Genomic DNA, 21,620 nt, shown 5'->3' with positions numbered 1-21,620 from the left:
TACCTGAGGACCCTTAGGTGTAAGACCCTGGGCTCTAAGCCTGGGAAGATGACTGTGTGGGCAGAGAAAGAGGAGGAGGCAGAGAAGCATCTTTTCCTGGCTGGTTCTAAGTCGCAGAAGAAAAGTGGGTCCATTTCTACCAGGAGCTCTGTCCGGATAGTCCAAGAAAGCTCCATCCAATCTCTTTTGCCCAGGTTTTTGGGGGGTTCTCCCTGCTCTCAACTTATGCACAACTCATCGATTCCCTTGCCAGAAACCCAGGACATCATTCCACCTGGCCACCAGCAATAGCTCTAGTTCTCATTTGCTGCATTAACCTTGGTGTGCTACCGACCTTCAGTTCAACCTCCCCCCCCAAATGCCATATCTGTGACCCACAATAGTCTGCTATGCAACCTACATGATCTAGCTCCCACTAGGCTGATGTTCACTCCCCTGAGAAGGTTCCAGAATCCCCAATGTGTTCCTGGAGAAAATGAGGTTTGTCAGAGAGCAGACGTAGCCTCTCCTCTTTCAATCTTCCTGATAGGCCATACTCTGAGATGCTGGAAGTCTAAGGTACCACAGACTCCCAGCTCCCACATTTCTGGGCTGCACACAGGTTAGCTGCCTCTTTCACTCCCAACCCTAGGAGACAGGGATAGAACGTCCAACTAGGTAACCGTGCCAGACGGACCACAGGCAGGTCTCTCTTCTTGCCTCTCCTCTCTATGGGGTGTTTGGGAGGGGAATTAGGGGGACGTGACACAACCAAGCTCTCCCTAGGGGTAGAAACCACATATTAATATACAGACCTTCCTGAAGTGCTCCCAGAAGTGCTCCTGAAGTGGTTCCGGAGCACTGGAGGGCCTCTGGGCCCTATAAGACAACATGGGGAAGTAATGGCCATACCTCACCAACGCTGAACACAAACTGGTGCAGCTGATGAGGGAGAGGCTAGTCCAGCCCTCTTGCTGGTGACTGGCCCAGGTGCTGGACTGAGGCAGTAATCCATTGATGTACCACCTCCAGAGCCTTTCTGGTCTTAGCTCTCTACTCTCTGAGATATTGGTTAGTTCTACAAAGTGAAAAGCAGAGATTCAGGCACTCAAAAGAATACGAGCCAGGGCCAGATACAGCACTTTCGCATACCTGAAAAGCAGTCAGGGAAAGATCTGGATCTGAGACCAGCTCTGCCACCTCCAGGCTGTCTGACTCTTAAAGGCTTCACATTCTCATCTGCAAAATGGAATGAGCAAGTCTGCTTCCAAGGCTCATGTCAGCATGAGTTTGGACATGCAGAACCCAGCAGGTAGTCAGCAAATGTGTTTTCTCTTCTTCCTCAGCCCCACTTATCCATCCTGAGCAATTCATGTATTCAACAGATGTTTTCCTAGAGCCTGCTATGCGTTAGGCTGAGGGGATGGTGCAAGAGAACATGCTAGACACAAGGTCCCTGCTTCCCTTCCAGTTTCCTCATCCAGACTGCAGACTGCCAGGGCTACAGGAAGAAAGAGAACACCTCAGGTCTACTCCTGACTACCTGTCATTCATCCATTCATCTATTCAAAATACCCAAATAACTAAGTTATAACCAACATACAGATCACAACACGAGATACTATGGAGACAAGGGAAATAAATATGTCACACATTCTCAAGAAGCTTAGAGTCTAGTAGATGAAACAGGACAAACAAAGAGCTATTTAACAAAGAAGGTGACAGGTGCCATAGGAGAGAATAGATAAGTGGCTAATAGCTATCCGATGGGGGTGGCCTCCTGTCCCAATCAGATAGACGCATCCTGTAGCTGAGTTGCTGGCTTTCAAGAGAGAGAAGAGATGGGTCCCCCCCTCCTGGTCTGACACTGTTCCTGACATGAGACATAGGTAGGATCTATTTAAAACAATCAGAGGCAGGGAAGATCCTTGCGTGGCAATTCCCAAAACCCGTGCTTCTTGGAGCACACTGGGTACCTGGACAGAATCAACACTGTCATAACCTTACCGACTTGTGGCAATCATTCAGCCATTGCCAGGACAGTAGATGGAGCTTACCATTCAAAAGGAAGGTCTGTACTATGACTTGGGAAGGAGGGGCTGTGGGGAGAGGAGGGGATTGAGGAAAAAAGGGAACCGCCCCACAAATATGGATCAAGGCTAAGGGAGAAAACACTCAGCAAAGGAAATTTATGTATTGTAGTTGCTTTACTACCTAATTAATTCAGTAATTTTAAAAAACAATTTTATTTATGTTCCATTTACCCACCATCAAAAGTGGGGGGGACCCTACTAATGCTAAAATAATACCTCAAGGCATCTATTTTTAATTAGTTAAAAAGAGGGGGTATAAGGGGAAAAGCTTTTTTAAGAAAAAAAGCAAAGAAAAAGTAGCCTCAGTTTCTATATGACCACTTCCAAGAAGACCACCAACACTAAGAGAGAAACAGAGTGAGAGAGAGAAACAGAGAGAGAGAGAGAGAGAGAAACACAGCCAAACCCTCTTTGAGAGCCTTCCTGGCTGCTGAAAACCGAGCTTGTCAAAAAAAACAAATCCATAATGGCCCGAGGCTCCTCTCCAATCTATTTTCTGCTCAGCTGGTTTTAAATGAAGTTATTATGAGTCATTAAAACACCCGCAAGCCAGTGGAAGTCAGCCAATTACAATTTTAAATTTAGCCTGTTCTCTGCCCCAATCTCTTGTTTTCTTCCTTTGCCCACAGAAGGCGGCTGCTGTTATTTTTTTCCCTCCCTTCCTTTACCCAAAGTGGAAGAGACAGTTATGAAAATGCATAGTATCGCACAGAACACAGAATCATTCATAGGAAACGCAAATTATTAAATAAAAAAAAAGCAAACTTCTGCTTCCTCCAAGTCAAGCTGAGCCTCCCCTCAGCATGCTGAATTCCTGGGAAACGCTGGTCTAGGCCCCGCAGGTCAGGGGGCTTATTTGGGTATGTTCTTTCATTGGAATCTTGTTGAGGAAGATTCCCAATTCAACACACACAATCAACATGTTCCTGGTTGAATCCACGGATGAGGAAGCCCACTAACAACCTCCGAAAACTGACAACGAACAATGACGTTGAGACTTAAAGGTAAAGTCGCCTTTGCCATCAGGCAGGAATGTTGGTGGAAGTCACTAGATATGGCCAGCTCATTTTGTGTTTAAATCTTCAAGGTAATGGTCTGTGTGGGACCATTACTGCAGAAGAACAATTTTGAGTATTTCATGTAAATGCTTCTTGATCTGCCCCCCCCACACACACACACTTCTGATGATGATTCTGGACTCTGCCCTTCATTGCTAGGAAGTTAAGTGCACCTTCTCCACCAAATGTCCAATCCTACTCTCTACTCTGTAACAAATGAGTCTTTAAACTCCAGAGAAAAGATCTCAACCTCTGGAGATACTTCCCATTACTACTATCCCCACCTGCAGGTAGAAATCATGCCCATGAGAGAACCAGACCTCTGCTTAAACTAGACTCTAGATGACTCTATGGTCCCAGAAGAGCAGGGAATCCAAAGCCACAGACCCAGGAAGAAAGAATGCTGGGGAGTGGGAAGGGCACGGATACCATTCCATGGTCAATCACTGAAAGTCAATATAGAAGCCAGGATGTTACCAGATTTGTCAATGTGGGTGAAATGCAACTCGGGGTATTACTGACCCCAACCAGCCATGCTGAGAAGAGCACAGAATACCAAGAAGTTTCCAGAACCCTGGACCAATGGTAATTTATCAAAAGCAAGAGGAAGACTTGGCCTAAACCTTGTAGAAAATAAACCTAAGGCCTAGAAAATGCAGCTGCCCCATGTTCTGAGGGTTTCTGGAGTTGAGAAGATGCCACCATCTTGTCCTCTGCTTGAATCTCCTTACTTAGTTGGGTCTCTCTGTGGGTTCCTCAATCATAAACTACTTGCAGTGGCTTACGGAGGTCCTATTCGCTTAGGCTAGTCAAGCTGAAGCTTCAGGCCTCTCCTTAGCATTGGCCCCTTTTCCTGGAGGGGTGGGTAAAGACTTCCCAGTCTTCATTCACAGTCAAAGTGTTTTCCCAAGGGAAGGCAACCAAAACTGTGTAAGCCTTGGGCCCCAACAAACCGAGAGCTCCATGGTAGTACAAACACTTCAGTTACAGACATATATTTATTCAACAAATACTTACGCCAATCCTTCGATGTGCCAGGCGCTTTGCCAGGCCATGGGTACAGACAGGAGAGAGAACAAATGGCAAGGTGTCAGGTGAGCTCTGTGCTAGGTGTGCAGCCCAGAATGACTCCAGCAAGCACAGAGAGCACAGGATGGGACTCTAAGGAGAAATGTACATTCCTTAAGGGCTTTACAAAGCCTAATCTTATTCATCTGTTACCCATCCTCAGATCAACTTCAAAAAAAAATCAAGGGTCCTAGAAAATGTAGGGAAACCATTTTCTAGGCCCTGCAAGGTAAAGGACAGAAAGTTCCATATGCTGGGCACATTCTCTGGTCATTTGCTCAAGAGTCCTGACAAGGCCTCTGGGCTTTGAGTGGCAATTTATTCCCCACTCCAACTGCAGCTCCACCTCCAAGATAAGGAACTTTGAAGGGGGAAGGAGAAAGGGGATGAAGAAGAGACAGAGATGGACCAAGAGCCAGCCAGCCAAACAGTCAGATGAGAGGAGATCAACGGAGACAGATGGAGACAAAGACAGATGAAGACACAGGAAAGAAGACAGGAAATACAAAGGAGTGTCGTGCAAAGGCTGAGCCTGACACAGACACAAGGACAGTGACAGAGAGATGAAAGGAGATCTAGAGGAAGATTCAAGGAGAGAGAGAAAAAAAGCAAACCTAAAAAAAAAATGCTTGCCATGATGGAGAATTCTGGGAGGAACAGACACGGGGCTAGGATAGATGGGTTGAGACAGGGCTCCATCTATCTAGCCTGCACAGAGGGGCAAGGGAAGAGGGATGAAGGAGAACACAGCAATAGAAGCCCACCCAAGAACTCCGCCATCAAGGTGCATGTCTGGAAAGCCTCAGGCAAGAAGAAGCTGAACAGAAGCAAGATGGCATTGCCTTTGGGTCCAACCCATGCAAAACTGTGTAGCCTCACTGGTCTTTGGACAAAACCAAGGGCCAGCAAGGCAGCCCAGAAGGAGCAAGGGAGAGGAAAAGAGTGACAGATGTCCCTGCATCCACCCCTCTAGGGCACCATTCATTCCTCATAGGGACGTCAGCACCTAGCTGTGTAACATCATGTGGCAATATAAAAGGGGGTGTGTGTAGGAGAAACCACCCTATTTGGGGATGGAAAAGAAAATCACTGAGAGACAGAGCGAGGGGTGGGGGGGGAGAGAGAAATGTTATTACATAATTTCCACTTTCTTTCCTCCACCCTAAAAGTAATGTTCTATCTCACAGCCTCCTCTGGGGGGGGAGGGGGGAGGATGACAAAATCCAATCCAGAATTCGACAGCCTGTGTTCTGTTCAGAGAGCACACAGTGTACTGTACAGCCCATAAAACTCCAAACAGCCTCCAGACACTGCTGCAATCGTCCTCCATCAAAACACTTTGTCTTGCATACAAAAATAAGATACAGCACTGAACAGAATACAAAATCAGCCCATTACAGTACAGAGAGACTGCTACTTAGCAACGAGGGGGCTCTAAAGCCTCGATGCTCTACAGGAAGCAAAATCTGTCGAGCCTGTTGGGCAAATGATAAACATTAGCAGTATTAAAAAAAAACACAAAAGCCATGTAAATGGATAGACATAATGTGCAAACGAATTTATAGAATAAATTGGGAGGGGGTGGGTTGGGGGGAGGGCTCATAGGGAGAGGCTGGGTGGGATCCAGAGGGGTAGATAGAATGATCTGCTCCAACCCCTGCTTCAACACCATATGGAGACAGAGACATGTGTACTGAGGGAGGAGGGTGTACGTGAACCCCCCTCTTCGCACAGGCTGTAGGTGAAGGGAGCAGAAAACACTGTTTATACAATGACCTGCAATGAACTTTCCAAACTTTTTCAGGGCAGTTGGTCTGCCGTGAAGTCTTGAGGGTGGAGGGGTGCAGCCTAATGTATACCCCGTGGCATTGATGAAGGGGATTTATTGGGCCTGGGGCCAGAAGCACACCCTGCACCCATCAAAGAACCCAACATTCATAAACAAAACCCCTACTTACATCCACCACCACCACCACCCAAAAAAAAAAACCCACCCCATCTGGGCTGGAAAATCAGTCTATTTCATCAGGTAAAGGGTAAATATACTCTGGCTGTGATTCGGTGGCAGCGTTTCGGATCCAAAACAGGAGCTAAAAAGCAAAACCATATTCTTATGTCTCCGTTTAGGCTCTGAGGCAGAAAGTGAGAAGGGGCTGAGGGTGGAGAGGAGGGCAGCATGGGAGGGGGAGAGGGGAAGAGAGGAAGGGGACAGGAGAGAAATGTATTTTTCATCAGCCAGTGTATAATTTATAAACAGCATTAAACAGTTTTTGTTTTCTTTCTCCTCTCTCCCGTGTAGGGGCTTGGACCGCAGTCAAGCCTGCATTAATTTCTGCTTTGGGTACAGCGTGTTCTTGGAGCCGCATCTGCAAGCGATCATAAACTCGCTGGAATGCTGGCAGAACATCCAGACCTGCCGGCAGGCCAGTGACGACACCACTCTGGGAAAAAGTTCGGGACGCAGGCCAAATTGAGAGGAGGGAGAGGGAGAGGGAGAAGTGTGTTCAAGAGAAAGCCAGGGAAAGTGGCTCCAGCCTTTCCTCTCTGCGTCCCCAGGGACGTTGAGGACCAAAGGCAGGGCAGCTTGGTCTTGCAGCCCAACCCACTTGGGCTGAGCTGATCTGCTCTAGTTTCTCAACCCCCAAACAGGTGCTACCCACCTCTCAAAGCATGCGGAAGGAAAAGAGTTTCTTCCTGGGCGACTTCCAGTTTGGTTTTCCTCTAGTGGCAGACGGTTAGCAGGAAGAAAGGAAAGCTGGACCTCCACTGGAAAATCACAGCAAGTGAATGGACCAGCCAAGGGCTCTCCTGGACCTGAATAATCCCAAGCTATGCATCCCAAGAAGCCATCTTTGGGGTCCTCCAACCATCAATGTGAGGACCACCTTTTTCCTGCTCTTTGCAGGAACAGGGAACTTTCTTGTTATCTTGGTTGGTTTCCCTGTATTCTCTGACTTGAAGAACCCTGAAACCATAGCCAAGGTACAGACAACCGATGAATGGATGAAGGAGAGGTGGTGGAGATGCACAATGGAATATTATTCAGCCATAAAGAAGAATGGACTTGCAGGCAAATGTCTGGATATGGAAGCTACCATCTAAATGAAGTAAACCAGGCTCAGAAGGATAAAGGTCATATGGTTTTCTCTCCTATATATGAATGTTAGACCTAAACTATAAACATGTAAACATATTATATATGTAAACACATAAAGGATTATATGTGCACCTATACATATTTATGATCAATCTGACTAAAGTATGGTGTATGCATGTGTGAATGATACCGTAGTAAAACCCCTTTGAACTATGAACACGTAATATTAGGAAACCAGGGCTGGTGGCTCACACCCATAATCATAGCTACTCAGAAGCTGAGATCTGAGAATCGCAGTTCAAAGCCAGTTGGGCAGACAAATCTGTGAGACTCTTAGCTCCAATTAATGAGCAAAAAGCCAGAACTGGGAGTTGTGGCTCAAGGTGTAAAGCATCAGACATGAGTGAAAGTTGGGTCAGAGCACAAGCCCCTGAGTCCAAGCCTCAGTGGCGGCACACACTCACACACAAAGGCTTATCTGTATTCTGCCTAGGGTATAGGTACTAGTGGGAGGGGACCAGATAAGCATGGAGGGCGAATCTAATAGAAATACTTTATGTTCATGTGCAAGAATGAAATAAGAAAACAATGAGATGGCTTTGGGAAGGAGGCAAAAGGAAGAGAGAGGTGGCTAGAAGGGGTGGCTCTGGCTAAGGGGCATATATACACATTAACGTGAAACTCCCTTTGTACAACGAACTGATGCTAATTTGTGAAAAATCAAACTTACTAAAAACCACCCCAAACCCTGAAGCCCAAGGCTAAGTGTTCCAAAAAAGAAAACAAAGGAACCACGTCAACCCCAGGATCTCTGCCATCCAATCAGGGCAGGAGAAAACACAAGAGCATAATAGTTTGGCCCAGTCAATGTACAAACCTATAGTTGCATCTAGTCCCAGAGGAGGGACTGAGAGAAATGTCAGTCCCTTCTCAGTTTTCTGATGGCTGTCCATCAAGGGAAAATGCCAATCAATTGTTTCTTAAGGCCTTTCAGAATCTTGTCCCACCCCTTTCTTGCTAAGTCCTGGGCACAGCCTGTGGATTTTCCCCATCTGCCCTGCCCATCCTCTGGGCATCTGGGCTTCCCTTTCCAGTCCCTTTTAGAATGTCATGCTCACCTTCTATTCAAGGTCTATCTCCTATGAACTTCTCCTGTACCTCCTTCCCAGTGCTGGGCACTCATGTGCATTTGCCATGATTTTATACTTAGGCTGACCTCTCCTGAGTGATTCTAGCTTCTTGAAGTCAGGGATGCAGTGGATTCTTCACTGTTAAATGTAAAGAGCCCAATACATCACTAAGGCTTATTAAACCCTCCCCCCCCCCCGCACGCACACACACACACACCCCAGAATAAAGCCAGGCCAGTGAAACACCCAAACTTCTCCTGAAGCACAGGGCAAGCAGTTCTATATGCTCACTTATAACCCACCCCTCCGTGAAGCCTTGATGTGGGAAACGCTGCCCTGCCTTACATGGATGGGAAGTCACACACTAGCCAACCTCAGAACCAAGGAGTCACCAGCCAGAGCGTGGGGTTTCTACAGGGGTTCCCCAGAGCTAGCAATCGCTGCTTGTGTTAAAGGGACAGGCAAAGAGACTGGAGATCCATAGACACTGCAGGATCCAATTCCCAAGACAGGGATGGATGCCCTGGGGTCCTCCTGGGGCAGAGATGGTGAGGGTGTAGGACATTCTATCGCTCCCTTCTAAATCCTAGACTTTCCTTCTATAGGGCCAGCTTTCTAAAGCCTGGGATGAAAGTTGTCTATTCCCAAAGCTCAAGTCTTCTGACCTCAGAAAAACGCCCTGGAGAATGCAGAGCTGGGCCATACCATCTCGTTAGTTAATGAGTTAGGTTATTGTTGGTTAATTTAAACTTATTGTTATCATCAGGTATAGCTTATAAACACTTGATTAGTTAACGCATTCAAATTGAAATAAAAACTTCAATTAAACTGAACATTCACTCCTACCATTTAGGGTTCTTAAAAAAAACTCTGAAAAACAGAAAGTAAGAGAGAGACAGAGACACAGAAAGAGAGAGAGAAGCAGAGAGAGAGAGAGAGAGAGAGAGAGAGCATTTTGCTTCTCAGAAGGGCCTCCTACAGGGCAAACTTCTAATTAAACAAATTGTCAATTTCAACACAATGAAAACTGATTTAGGAGTGCAAATTTAGTATTCTAGTCACTGAAAATAAGACCTCGCCTGCCTGGTCGGATCTCCTAGAGGCTGATTGCATCTGATAGGGAAATGAGGAGGAGAGAGAGAGAAGACAGGGGGAGAAGGGAGCAAAGATGTGGAGGATAGACAGCCAAAGCCTTTTCCTCCTCTTATAAAAAAAACACACAACATCTCGGAGGAATTCAGGGCGACCTCTTCTCCAGTCTGGGAGAAACTTCTTTTCCTTGCCTCCTCCTTCACCCCACCCCTACTAGATTAGAAAAAAAATTAATCATCTATGATGACAAGCATGGCTCAGCACTCACTGTACATACTGTACCCACAAGTCTGGCTTGCAGCCAGGCCTGGCCCAGCGCCAGGACTACAATAACAAACACAGGCAGTGCTTGCCAAGAGGGGGTAGGGCAGCCAGCACAGAACAAGCTAGAGGAGGGAGAGGAAGCAGCTCCAGGAACAGCCACAAACAGCAGAGATATGCCTGTGCAGGGCAGTGGCAGCATTCAGGGCAACCAGGACCCCAATGCAAATCCCAGACCTACTTCTCTGTATGCTGCTATTAAAAAAAAATCTAGCCCAGTGCCAGTGGCTCACGCTTATAAGCCTAGCTGCTCAGGAGGCTGAAATCTGAGGATCATGGTTCAAAGCCAGCCCGGGCAGGAAAGACCATGAGACTCCAATTAACCAGAAAAAAAAGCCAGAAGTGGATATGTGGCTCAGGTGGTAGAATGCCAGCCTTGAATGAAAAAGTTAAGGGGCAGTATGCAGATACTGAGTTCAAGTCCCAGTACCAGCACAACAAAATACAATCTATTTCTTCCAAGCTTTCCTCTACTGCTCCAAACCTTTATCCTCTGTAAAATGGATCTGTCCTATACATCTTTCCAGTCTGTTCTCACTGGCAGATCCTTGCAAGGAGCCTTCAAAACAGAGCAAGGAAATCTCACGTATCTCAGTAAAAAGGCCTTCTAAAACAGACTTCTGTGGTCAGGCCTCTGGGGGCTCTAATCAGAATGTGTAAAAAAAAAATCAGTCTTAGAACCTTCTAGAATACCTGACACTAGCACCTCAGCCCTCTGAGTCCAACTCCCAAACAAGACCAGGTCTCTCCAGGGGCCTCAGGGGTGGTCCATGTTTACCCGGGTACAACTAGTTCAGGAAGTAGTCTAGGCCCAATAACTCTGTGCCATCTGATTTGCTAAGACATTTCTGCATGGGAGAGAAAGAGAGACAGACAGACAGACAGACAGACAGAGACAGAGAGAGAGAGACAGAGAGATGGAGAGAGACAGAGAGACAGAGAGAGATAAATACAGGGCAAGAGGAAGAACTCATCAATAGGGAAGAGAAGTCACAGACTCCATAGGCTATGAGCTATGTACAAGGGTGAATGAATTATCATACTCCCAGGACTCACCACCTGTCCCCAGTTCCACATCTTCATTCACAAGGGCATTGAGAGGCAATTCTCAGTGCGACCTATCACCGTGAAATACGTGGCAGATAAGACAAGCAAGGAAAGGGCAAGCTAGGACCCAAATCCCAAAGCCTTGGAGGGATCTGGTGAAACCATGGGACCTGAAGGTAGTATCTGAGGCAGGCCCAGAGACAGCTTCACCAGGGAGCCACCAGTCCGGTCCACCGAGGGGTGTGCATAGTCATTAGCTTGTCTCAACTGGAGACACAGACCTCACCGAAAGTATGAACTCAGCTCTCGGCCACACCCAAGACTGAAGCCATGAGATTCACACAGGAACACAGTGGTTGCTTCACATCTCCTACTGCCTGGAAGAGGAGTTGCCATGAAGAGTCAGGGGACTGCTAGATGCCCCCTTCCCCAGGAACACTCAAGGGAGGGTTCCTGCTGCAGATGAGACCAGGCAGGAGCTTGAAGTCTCATGGAATTGTTTATCAGCCTTCCAAGCTTGCACTTACTCATTCAGCAAATACCCACTGACTCCAATAACATGCCTGGCAATGTGGCAGACACACCGAGGACTGATCCTGTACTCAGGAGCTTACGGTCCATTAGAGGGAAGAAGAAGAAAAGTAACATGCCGGGCATAGTGCTAAGTGAGTCTTATGACTTCTTAAGCAGAGCTAAAGACTCTTACTTTACAGCCAGGCACCAGTAGCTCATACCTGTAATCTTAACTACTCAGAAGGCTGAGATCTGAGGATTGCAGTTCAAATCCCGCCTCTTATCTCCAATTAGCCTTAAAAAACCCCAACAACCAGAAGTAGAGCTATGGCTCAAATGGTAGAATATCAGCCTTTAGAGAATAAGCTACAGGACAAGGGACAGCTGACCCAGGTCTTGCATGCACTCCCTCTCCCTCTCCCCCGCCCCCTCTTTCTCTCTTACTATATAGATGAAGATACTAAAACTCATATCATTAGGGGGCTCATGCCTCCATCATACCTCCCCTCTCAAGTAGAGGAGATAAGGCAAAGCCCATAAATAACCATAACACACCAAAGAACAATTGTGCTCAAAGAGTTATACATGAAGAAATATGAACAATCCAGAGGATGACACAATTGTTTCTCGCTGGAGGTGGGGGAATGATTGAAGTCAGCATGGTAGAAAGGATCTTGGAAGATGGGACAGGGTTTTCCCAAGCAGACAGAAAGAGGTAAAACGAAGCCACCAGGTCCAGAACCCAAGGAGCCTATGAAACCATGTGGGCTCTGCAGCCAGACCACAGCAAACTGAAGCACAGCCACTGACGAGCATTCCTAGGAGGGTAACACTATGAGCTGGAGAAGAACAGGAGGCAGCAGCTCAGCAGATAGGACGCACCTGCAGTCAGACAATGCTGGCATGCCCCAAGGTGACTACTTCAAAAGCAAGGGAAAGGGAGGAGGTACAAGCCAAAGCCACTGATACCTATTAACCATCCACTACAGGTTGGGGACTTGCTACAGATGTCTTTGTCACCTAATTCTTTAAAAAAAATTATATGAGTTGGCAACACTTGCACTGTATGTACTGGTGTTACTAAAACATACAGAAACTGTGGTTTCACACGACAGATCTGGCCACTGTTAGTACACTGTGCAACTGGCACAGATAGGATTTGAATTTGCCCTCCAAGACCTCAGTTGCTTGGAGAAGGATGAGGCAGATGTTGCCATGTGTCTCTATGATGGTAGCGAGACCAAATAAGATAGCCTGCCCTAAAATGAACATTCAAGGTTGTAAAGGCAAGGTTCTGCGCAGGACAGACAGCGAGAGACCCGGAGTGTTGGCAGCCAGACCCTCGGCCTTGAAACCACAATGTCCAACCTGGCAAGCATACCCAGGCAGGCTGGATGTCGGGGCTTCTCCCCTTCTCCACGCCTCACAGGACAGAGCTGCTTTGCCCAAACATGAACAAAATTACCAGCAGCTACATAGTCGACCCCACTAGAATTGGATAAAATTAACTTGCAAAAGACAGCACGCTATAACTAGCTTTGTGTTCCAACCTTTCTATATCTATTTAATTAAAGGCTCCTGTATAATGTGAACCCAATAGTCAGATTCATTAGACAGCGAGAACCTAATTCGACAACTGTTTTGCTAATGAAACTGCAGTCTACTTTGGAAGGTAGATCACACAGGGCATGGGTGCCAGCGAGGCCCTGGGAACTCTGGGAGACCGTGACGATCCGTTTCATCTGACAAGCACACCATCAGCTCCATGAACCTGGAGGAAATGCTCCAAGGGACCAGGTAGACCAAGACCTTGTCTGGCAGGGCAATATCTGGGTGACGGTAGGCTCCGAGTTGGTGGTGAAGGTGGACAGGAGGTAGTTGCCTGGGCCTGAATGGGCTGGTAAAGGCATCTTTGCCTACCTGAATGAGCCAGTAAGTGCATTCTCAGTCGCAAGCTATCCAGGAACCGCTTTCCACAGAGCTCGCATCCGTACGTCTTCATCCCACTGTGCAGCTTCCTGTAGGGGAAAGGAAAGGACAGGTTGCTGCTGCTCTGGCTGGACAGAAGGCAGACCCACTCCTGTTGGCGGGCTTTGCCACATCCCTTTGGCAGGTGAATGGGAAATGGAGATGAAAGACTTGACATGGATAAAGCCTCATCTGGAACCCTCAGACACCTTCCACGGGCCCCTAGATGGGCTGCATTCATTCTTGAAATGGTTTTTTAATGGTTGTAATAAAGATGAGTATATATAAAGGTGTTATATATCTATACAAAGGTGTTAGAATAAAGGTTACAGTTACGTCACTCATTCTTAGGCTTGTTTCGGGAAAGAAGAAGTCTAGAGCACTTCTTACTGTTTGGTCCACTGGCATGGAAGGGGGAAAAAGACACCATTTCAGAGAGTGGAAGGAAACAGCATCCAGGATGGCCAGACGGGTAAATCACTTGTCAAACCAGCACAGGTCATAAATGGAGGTACTCCAGCCTCTGCTTAGCTTGGGACAGCACTGTCCTCACTACTATGGCTGCCCGTGCCTGGCTCTCCACACCTTACACTCAGAGGGCTGCACCTGTGCTCTAACTTTGTCCAGATACTCCCATGTCCTTCACAGTGACTGGCACCAAGGAGGCCCTGAATAAACATAAGAATGAGATGTTCTCTTTATGGACACAAACCACCTACCTATCTCTCAGGGTGCCTAGATGTTCTTAGAATGGCAGTAATCCCCAGCACTCACATCTTTCCCATAAAGCCCAGCTTCAAAAGTATCTTCTATCTCTGCCTCCCCACTTCACCCCACCCCCAATAATCAGAAGGGTTTCGAGAAACTTTGTTCTATAACCTAGGGTGTTTGCAGCAGCCACGTTATCTTATTTTATGGTATCTTATTCTGTCGTTTGTGAGATGGGCCTGTCTGTGTGACTACCCTGAAACCAACTGCTCCCACACCCAGCCTGCAGCAGAGCTTCCTCCCATCCCAACACCCCCTTAAGGCCTTTCCCACCAGTCCCTCTGCTCAGTCCTGAGCCAGCTATGGGGCCCACAAGACGTAAGGAACTGAACAGGCCAGCAGGCAGAGAGCTGAGTTCTGGGGAGAGGCTCTGAGCTGCAAACGCTGCTGGCCCCAAACACTGATTTTCCTTTAACCCACAGTTCCATTTTCAGGCCCGTATGGCCACTGCCAGGATGCAGGATCCAGGATCTCATCTCTGGCCCTTCACTGTCGCTTTCCCAAAGGATTTAGGGCAGCCAGTGGCAGCCAGAGACAGGATCTGTAGGTGGTGAAGCAAGCAAGAGAATGCAGTGTTCTCTGAGAGCCAACAATCTACTGAGATTAGAATGCTGATATGCTAGGGCTGCAGGAAAAAGCCAGAGAGCTGATGCTGATATCAGAAGAAAAAAGAAAAGAAAACAAACCTGCGATGGGACAATAGGATTAGGCCCTGATACTGGCAGTGCCCAGATCCTGGCAATGGACCCAAGCCACTCACTGCTGCCAACCTACAAATCTCAGAATGAGAACCAAGCAGCCTGCTAAAGCTTTGTGGTAATCCCAGGGGAGCCTCCTCAGTGGCTGGCCCTGCTGGTGGGTCATCAAGAGCTGGAGGACATAGGCTGGAAGGGTGGCTCAGTGGTAGAGTGCTTGCCTTATCTTCATGAGGCCCTGGGTTCGATACCTCAGCACCACATAGCAGAAAAAGCCAGAAGTGGCACTGTGGCTCAGGTGGTAGAGCACTAGCCTTGAGCTGAAGAGCTGAGGGACAGTGTCCAGGCCCAGAGTTCAATCCCCATGACTGACCAAAAATCAAATATCAAAATTAAAAAAAGAGCAGGAGGACAGCCCACTATCCAATACTCTGTGCAGCTTCTAGTGAGGACCATGAACAGCTCTCCTGACAAAACTCCTTCTCAGCTACACTGTTGTCTTTGTTGCCTTTACTTTTTCCTCCTGTTGCCAAAAACAAATGATTTCTCAATCACACACACACACAAATTCTCTCTCTCTCTCTCTCTCTCATTGTAAGACACCCCACCCCCTCTTATCTCATTCTTGGCCATGGCTGAGCTATTTCCAAGTTGAGAAATAGTAACAGTACAGAACATTTCAACCAAACCTTCTTAACTCCAAATACATTACACAATGGGACATGGCCTCATCGTATCTGGGACAAAGTTATGTTTTGAACTATGTTCCCAGGCATGAACTTGTGCATACATGGGAGCACACACACACAGAGACACATGGCAGGGCTGCATTCCTGCCCCATGCCTGGCCATGATGGAGGTTTGCCACAGAGCAGCAAAGGCTCCATTTGTGAATGCTCTGGCAGATGAATTCCTTCCTCACACACAATCCTGGTGAGTCTGGTAGGTAGGAATGTATGGGTTCTACTTTACTTTTACCTTTCTTTTTTTCCCCTGAAGGATTTGTTTCTAGGAGTCCCTATCTCTCAGGGTGGGGTGGACACTTTCAGGAGAAGCCGGAGACAGACATCCATTTGGATTATTTTTATTGATTTCTCTCAAGGACTCTGGTATGAACTATCTTCAGATTTGGGGAACTACCCTCAGGCTAAACCTCCATCTTGGTCTCCCATTTCTCCTCTCTTGAGTGTCCAGATCAAAATCTGTTACCCTTAAGAATGCTCTTGGGCTAGGCGCTGGTGGCTCATGCTTGTAATATTAGCTACTCAGGAGGCTGAGATCTGAGGCTCACGGTTCAAAGCCAGTCCAGGCAGGAATGTCTGTGAGACTCTTATCTCCAATAAACCACCCAGAAAACTGGAAGTGGCACTGTGGCTCAAGTGGTAGAGCACTCACCTTGAGCTGAAGAGCTGAGGGGCAGTGCCTAGGCCCCGAGTTCAAGCCCTACAACCAACGAAAAAATAATAATAATAAAAATAAAAAGAATGTTTTTGGGAGGGTTTGTGGTATGGCTCAGTGTTAAGAGTACTTGTGTACTTGTCTCTTATGCAAGATGCCCTGGGCTCAATCCTCAGTACTACCCAAAACAAAAATATTCTTGGTGTATACAGTGCTTTTTTTCACCCATAGGTGTGAATGTTTTGTTTTGGGTGCTACTGGGGACTGAACCTAGGTTCTCTTACACAGGAGGCAAGGCACTCTACCAGCGTTTTTTCCCCCTAGATGAGAATGATGTGCTCGGTGACCACTAGAAGTGGCCAGTGAGGTTGGCTCGATGCAAGAGGGGAGGACTAGTTGACTTCTTCCTACAGAAGGAGTGGAGAAGAACTTCCAGGGAGTGTCAGAAGCTATGAATTCTCACCCTCACTCGGCTACCATCTTGCTATACATATGACCTTGAACAAGCCATGCTATCATAATCTCCCCCATATTTTCCCCAAACTTGTGAAAGGATATAGAAGATTGAGTGGAGATAAATTTCATCATCCAAGAGTTTTATCCATACCCCTTTTCCCCTAGGCTCCAAGAAAAGTTCTCAAAAGGACACCAGTGTCTCCTTCAGCCATACTCCATTTTGCTATTCACTGTGACCAACTCTGACATTGAAGTGGCTAAGCGAGGACAAACTAAGCAAAACCCTACACCCACCCCAGCAATGGATTCATTTCAAAACCTTCTACTCCAGACGACTTGAGTTTTCTCCTTTACTTACTGCTACTTAATCTTTCATCGGGAGCTTGGTCTCAGAACCATGTTGCTGCCTTCAGAGACACTGATGTGTCCTGTCTTGTCTAATCCTTGGGCTAAAGACACTATCTGAAACCAACCCACTAACTCAGTGGCCCACACAGGTTTCCAAAAATGAGTCTGGCACTCACGTGACTCCGTACATACTACAAAGTCAATGGTCTCGACCACTGCCTTGGCAGTGAGAGCAGAGCAAAACACAGAGCTCAGAAAAGGAAAAGGAACAACTTTACAGGCCTGGCTGGGAGGTCACCAGGGCCCAACACAGGGTTGCTCTTATTTTTAGTGACTGCTCATTCACATAGCAGGAAGGAATCATGTGGAGAAATACAGGCTTGTCCTACTTCAAAGAAAAAGCAAACTGGGAGCCAGTGGCTCACACCTATAATCCTAGCTACTCAGGAGGCTGAGATCTGATGATCACAGTTCAAAGCCAGCCCAAGCAGAAAAGGCTATAAGACTTATCTCCAGTTAACCACCAGAAAACTGGAAGTGGGTCTGTGACTCAAAGTGGTAGAGTGCTAACCTTGAGTAAAAGAGCTCAGGGACATTGTCCAGATCCTGAGTTCAAGCCTCATGACCACCAAAAAAGAAAGAAAGAAAGAAAGAAAAAAGTGAGTAAATGGTCCTGGCTCCCAGAATACTCTATGACACAGTTCACAGAAAAGCCCATCTGGAATCTGAATTCCAACTGCTTTCGGGATCACAAGAACTTTGTATAAAGCCATGGAATCCCCCTTTAAACCAAAACCTTCCAAAAACACAACCACCACCACCACCATCACCGCCACACTATGCAAAGACTCTAATCAAAATGGAAGCACTCTTCACTTCTTTCTCCTTAGCCTGCTCGGACATTCCCTCAGTCTGGTTCTGTCTTCTCACAAAGTTTAACTGCTCATGGCCATCTGAGGTCCTCAGCCTCCGCTGTGACATGGGGAAGGAGGGCACGTGGGGATAGATTTGCACTTTTCCTGTGTACTGTCTTGGCAGATAATGTGAATAAGCCTCATTTCTGGCCACTGTTTTAAACATGACTTGATTCCAGAATGAGTTGAACACCCCATCCAATGCTGAGTCGAGGATCCATTTCCCCTGTACGGTTCAGGACCCCACTATTTTTTTTCTTGGGGTATATATATGCTCACTCTTCGTGATGATCCATCTCCAACACCTGGCCCATCAGGTAATCATACCTTGCATATAACGTATTTATTTGCTTGTGTCTAAAATTGATGAAACCCTACTAAGTTAACCCTGAACAGGTTTCAATCTATAGTGTCAAGAAAGCTGAATCATTATGAGAAACTGCAGCTAAGCAAACTGGAACTTTTTAACAAGCAACCTCAGAGAATGACCCATTTTTTCACAGCAAATCTCAACCACACAGCTCTCACTAGTAAGACCAAGGTGGCAAGACACACTCTCATTGTTTGAACCATTTCTGTGTTGCTGTGATTCTGAAAATCCATCCAGAGTTGGTCTGGATTAGACTGCAAACTCCCCAATGGTAGAAGCCATGGATATAGCTTCCTTTTTTTCAGAAGACCTAGGGGATTAAAGGGGATTGTTTCAACACTGCTGAAGAAAACCCTCAAGGTAAAATGAAGTCTAGTACAGTTGTCTATCCATCCTAATAATATTCCAAGTACAACAGTTTCCCAGCTAGCCTTCAATAAAGAATCAGAATATCTGGAGGCTCCTGAAGCCCACAGAACTTTATGGCAACATGAAGGCTGAGCTTTAGAGCACCCACACAACTTCAGGGTTAAGTCTTCATCAACCCAGCCCACCTGGGACAACTCTAGCAGCATGAGTGACAGCAAGGTGACCCATACAAAGTTCCACCTTCCCTACTTTCTGTGTCCAGGGACAGCTGGTCCTAGTACCTGCTAATGAAGGGTATACTCTATGTGTAGTTTCTAGAGAGGGTCAGCCATCTTCCATCCCACACAGCCAAGGACCAAGGACTTGAAGGCCAGAAGAAAGACCCATGACACCAGTAAGTGCCAAGAAGAAAAGGCCAACAGGACTGGCTGGCAAAGAAGAGTGTGGGATTGGCTCCAAGTCCGGAAAGATGTACCAATCTCACATGTCTTCTGAAGCTCTTCTGCCTAAATGGCTAAGTCAGAGCAGACCCACAGGCAGGAAAGGTTTAGAAGAAGAAACCTAAGTTCCTATAGCCCAAGTCGCTTAAGAGAAGGACCTAATTGACTCATTCTCCTACTGGGAAGCTGAACTTGCCTGACCTGTGAGTTTTGCAGGGGAGACTAGCACTGGGAACTGGGACTTATAATTGGGAAGAATGAGTGGGAGGGGACTCTACAGCTGGACCAGGGCTAATGTTTTTCTTGTTCTCAGTTGAAATGATTCATCTCCTGATCCAACACTCATACCAAGCCAGGCAGCTCTTACAATGCACCCTTATCCTTGATCCCACATTGTTCCACCCGCCAAAGCCTCTCCAATGCTTACCCTTTTCCTTCTGACACCATGACATCCATTTGGTGACTCAGCCCTCCTAAGGGACACTCACAACAGCAAGGCAAGAGATGCAAGACTAGATGAGCAGGGTCTAAATGACTCTTCTCTCGAAAAGCCTGCTCCCTTGTCCGAGATTCTCCACGTATGGAAACCCAGCCACTATGCAAACCTCTTGGGTCTCTCAAGAGTGGGACTTACTGATGTGCCAATGGCCTCTGACGTGGGGCCATATTGCCTTCTCATTAGGGATGGCATGAGAGACAGCCTTATGGAGCTCTGCCAGTTCCCCCATCCTCCCCAAGCTCAGGGGATAAAGCTGTACCTGGCTGCACCCACCTTTCTAAGAACTCAAAGAGAGAAGAGCTGCTGTATATCAGTCTTGGGGTTTGTCTTCAGTTTAAAAGTCATAACATCAATGTCCATTGACCTTTAGTTCAAACAAAAGAAAAGTCAACTAGCCAATGGCATCTTGCGCTCTTATTTTTGAGGCGGGGGGAGAGGGAGAGAGAGAGGAATGAAAGCGATGAGACTATCAGGAATTTCTACCCCAAAACATCTTCCAGAGAGATGGCAGGTGGTTTCCACACTCATCCCAACCTCCACTACTGCATGCATTTTTAAATGGCATGGGGTCTTGTTACATAGTCCAGACTGGTCTCAGACTCATGATTTTCCTTCCCCTGCCTCCTGAGTACTAGGATTACAGGTGTGTACCACTACACCCAGACTTCTATATATCTCTTTGTGAGAAAGAAATATTCCAAAAAGCTGGTTCTACTCCTCAGCTGATACCAAAGCAGACTATTCACAGGGCCTCTGGGACTCACTCAGAGTGTTCGCTACCTTCTGAGGGTGACATTAGACCATCCTAAAGACTTTCTCTTAATGTCATCAACAGTGTCATATTCCAGGCTGGGCAGGCCATTAGTCACACCCAGTGTCATTCTCCTCATGTACGTGATTCAAGACCAGGCCATTTGTAAATTCCTTAGCTCTACAAGCTCCTTAGGACTGGAACCCTACTGCCTTCAATGTCAGTGCAGACTCGGGTAGCCAGAGCCGATGGAGGAAGAGTTATTCATAGCCAGGGAGTCACCCCAGACCATTGAAATGCAACCTGGCTGCTGTCTAGAGTTGGAGAAGGGTTCTAATCTCAGCAGGGGAATAGGTCACTTTCATTTTCTTAAGATGTGAGAGAAATTATCCCCCCCTTTTTTTTTAACTGTTGAGATTAGACAGTCATTTGACAAGCTGTGAATGCTTAGCTGGTATTACCACAAATTATCCTTCTAGCAATAGAGTTCGTTGCTCCCTGACTAGTCAATATTAATAAACATTACCGAATGCTTTTACAACACAATTTATTTTTTAATACAGCTCTTTATGTATGCCATAAAGTAAATATACCAATAAAAGCTGAGGATTTCAAAGAGCAGATTTAAAAAAGGAAAAAAAGAACAAGGGCTAGTTAACACCTTCTATGCTGCAGGTTTGGGGGCTGTAAACCCAGTTATGGAACTGGTGAACATTTGGTTGTTTTATAAATCCACAGTTATGGAACTGGTGGAATTTGGTTGTTTTGGCGTCTTTTACAGGGAAAGGAAAAAAATACCAAAGAATCATCAAATTAAAAACAACAACAACAACAACAAAAAAAAAAACCATGATAGCTGGGAGCTAGTGGCTCATGCCTGTAATCTTAGCTAGTTAGAAAGCTGAAACCTGGAGGGTTGAAGTTTGAAACCAGCCTGGGCAAAGAAATCCATGAGACTCCATCTCAAAGGAACCAGCAAAGAGACAGATTGGAGGTGTGGTTCGAGTGGTAGGGCACCAGCCAACTATGAGCAAATGAGCCAAGCAAAAGCAAGTGGTCCTGAGTTTAAACCCTAGCTTACTTCTCCCTCTCTCCCAGCACATTATACCTATCTCAGCACAAGAATGTTTGTGCCTGTTGTCCCCTAGAAAAGCCTTCTCCAGGGTTCTCAGAAAGAAAATCACACATTCTGCTTTGGCCTGGGATTAAGGCCAAAGATCTGGAGCAGACAGAAGGGTGCAAGGAA

At 46.7% G+C, this 21,620-nt stretch overlaps 1 protein-coding gene across 3 annotated transcripts in view; it reads right to left on the bottom strand.

Moving 5' to 3' along the window:
- Zbtb16 (zinc finger and BTB domain containing 16) overlaps window positions 1-21,620 on the bottom strand; it is a 184,830-nt gene that overhangs the window by 80,095 nt on the left and 83,115 nt on the right. For all 3 annotated transcript variants that reach the window (XM_013009768.1, XM_013009769.1, XM_013009767.1), the window contains exon 3: window positions 13,319-13,416. In XM_013009768.1, the coding sequence (XP_012865222.1) occupies window positions 13,319-13,416 (98 nt within the window). The remainder of the gene's footprint in view (window positions 1-13,318; window positions 13,417-21,620) is intronic.

The sequence above is a fragment of the Dipodomys ordii genome, unplaced genomic scaffold, assembly GCF_000151885.1.
Source record: "Dipodomys ordii isolate 6190 unplaced genomic scaffold, Dord_2.0 Scaffold10, whole genome shotgun sequence".
Classification (NCBI taxonomy): Eukaryota; Metazoa; Chordata; class Mammalia; order Rodentia; family Heteromyidae; genus Dipodomys; species Dipodomys ordii.
This window is presented reverse-complemented; position numbering and strand designations above follow the sequence as displayed.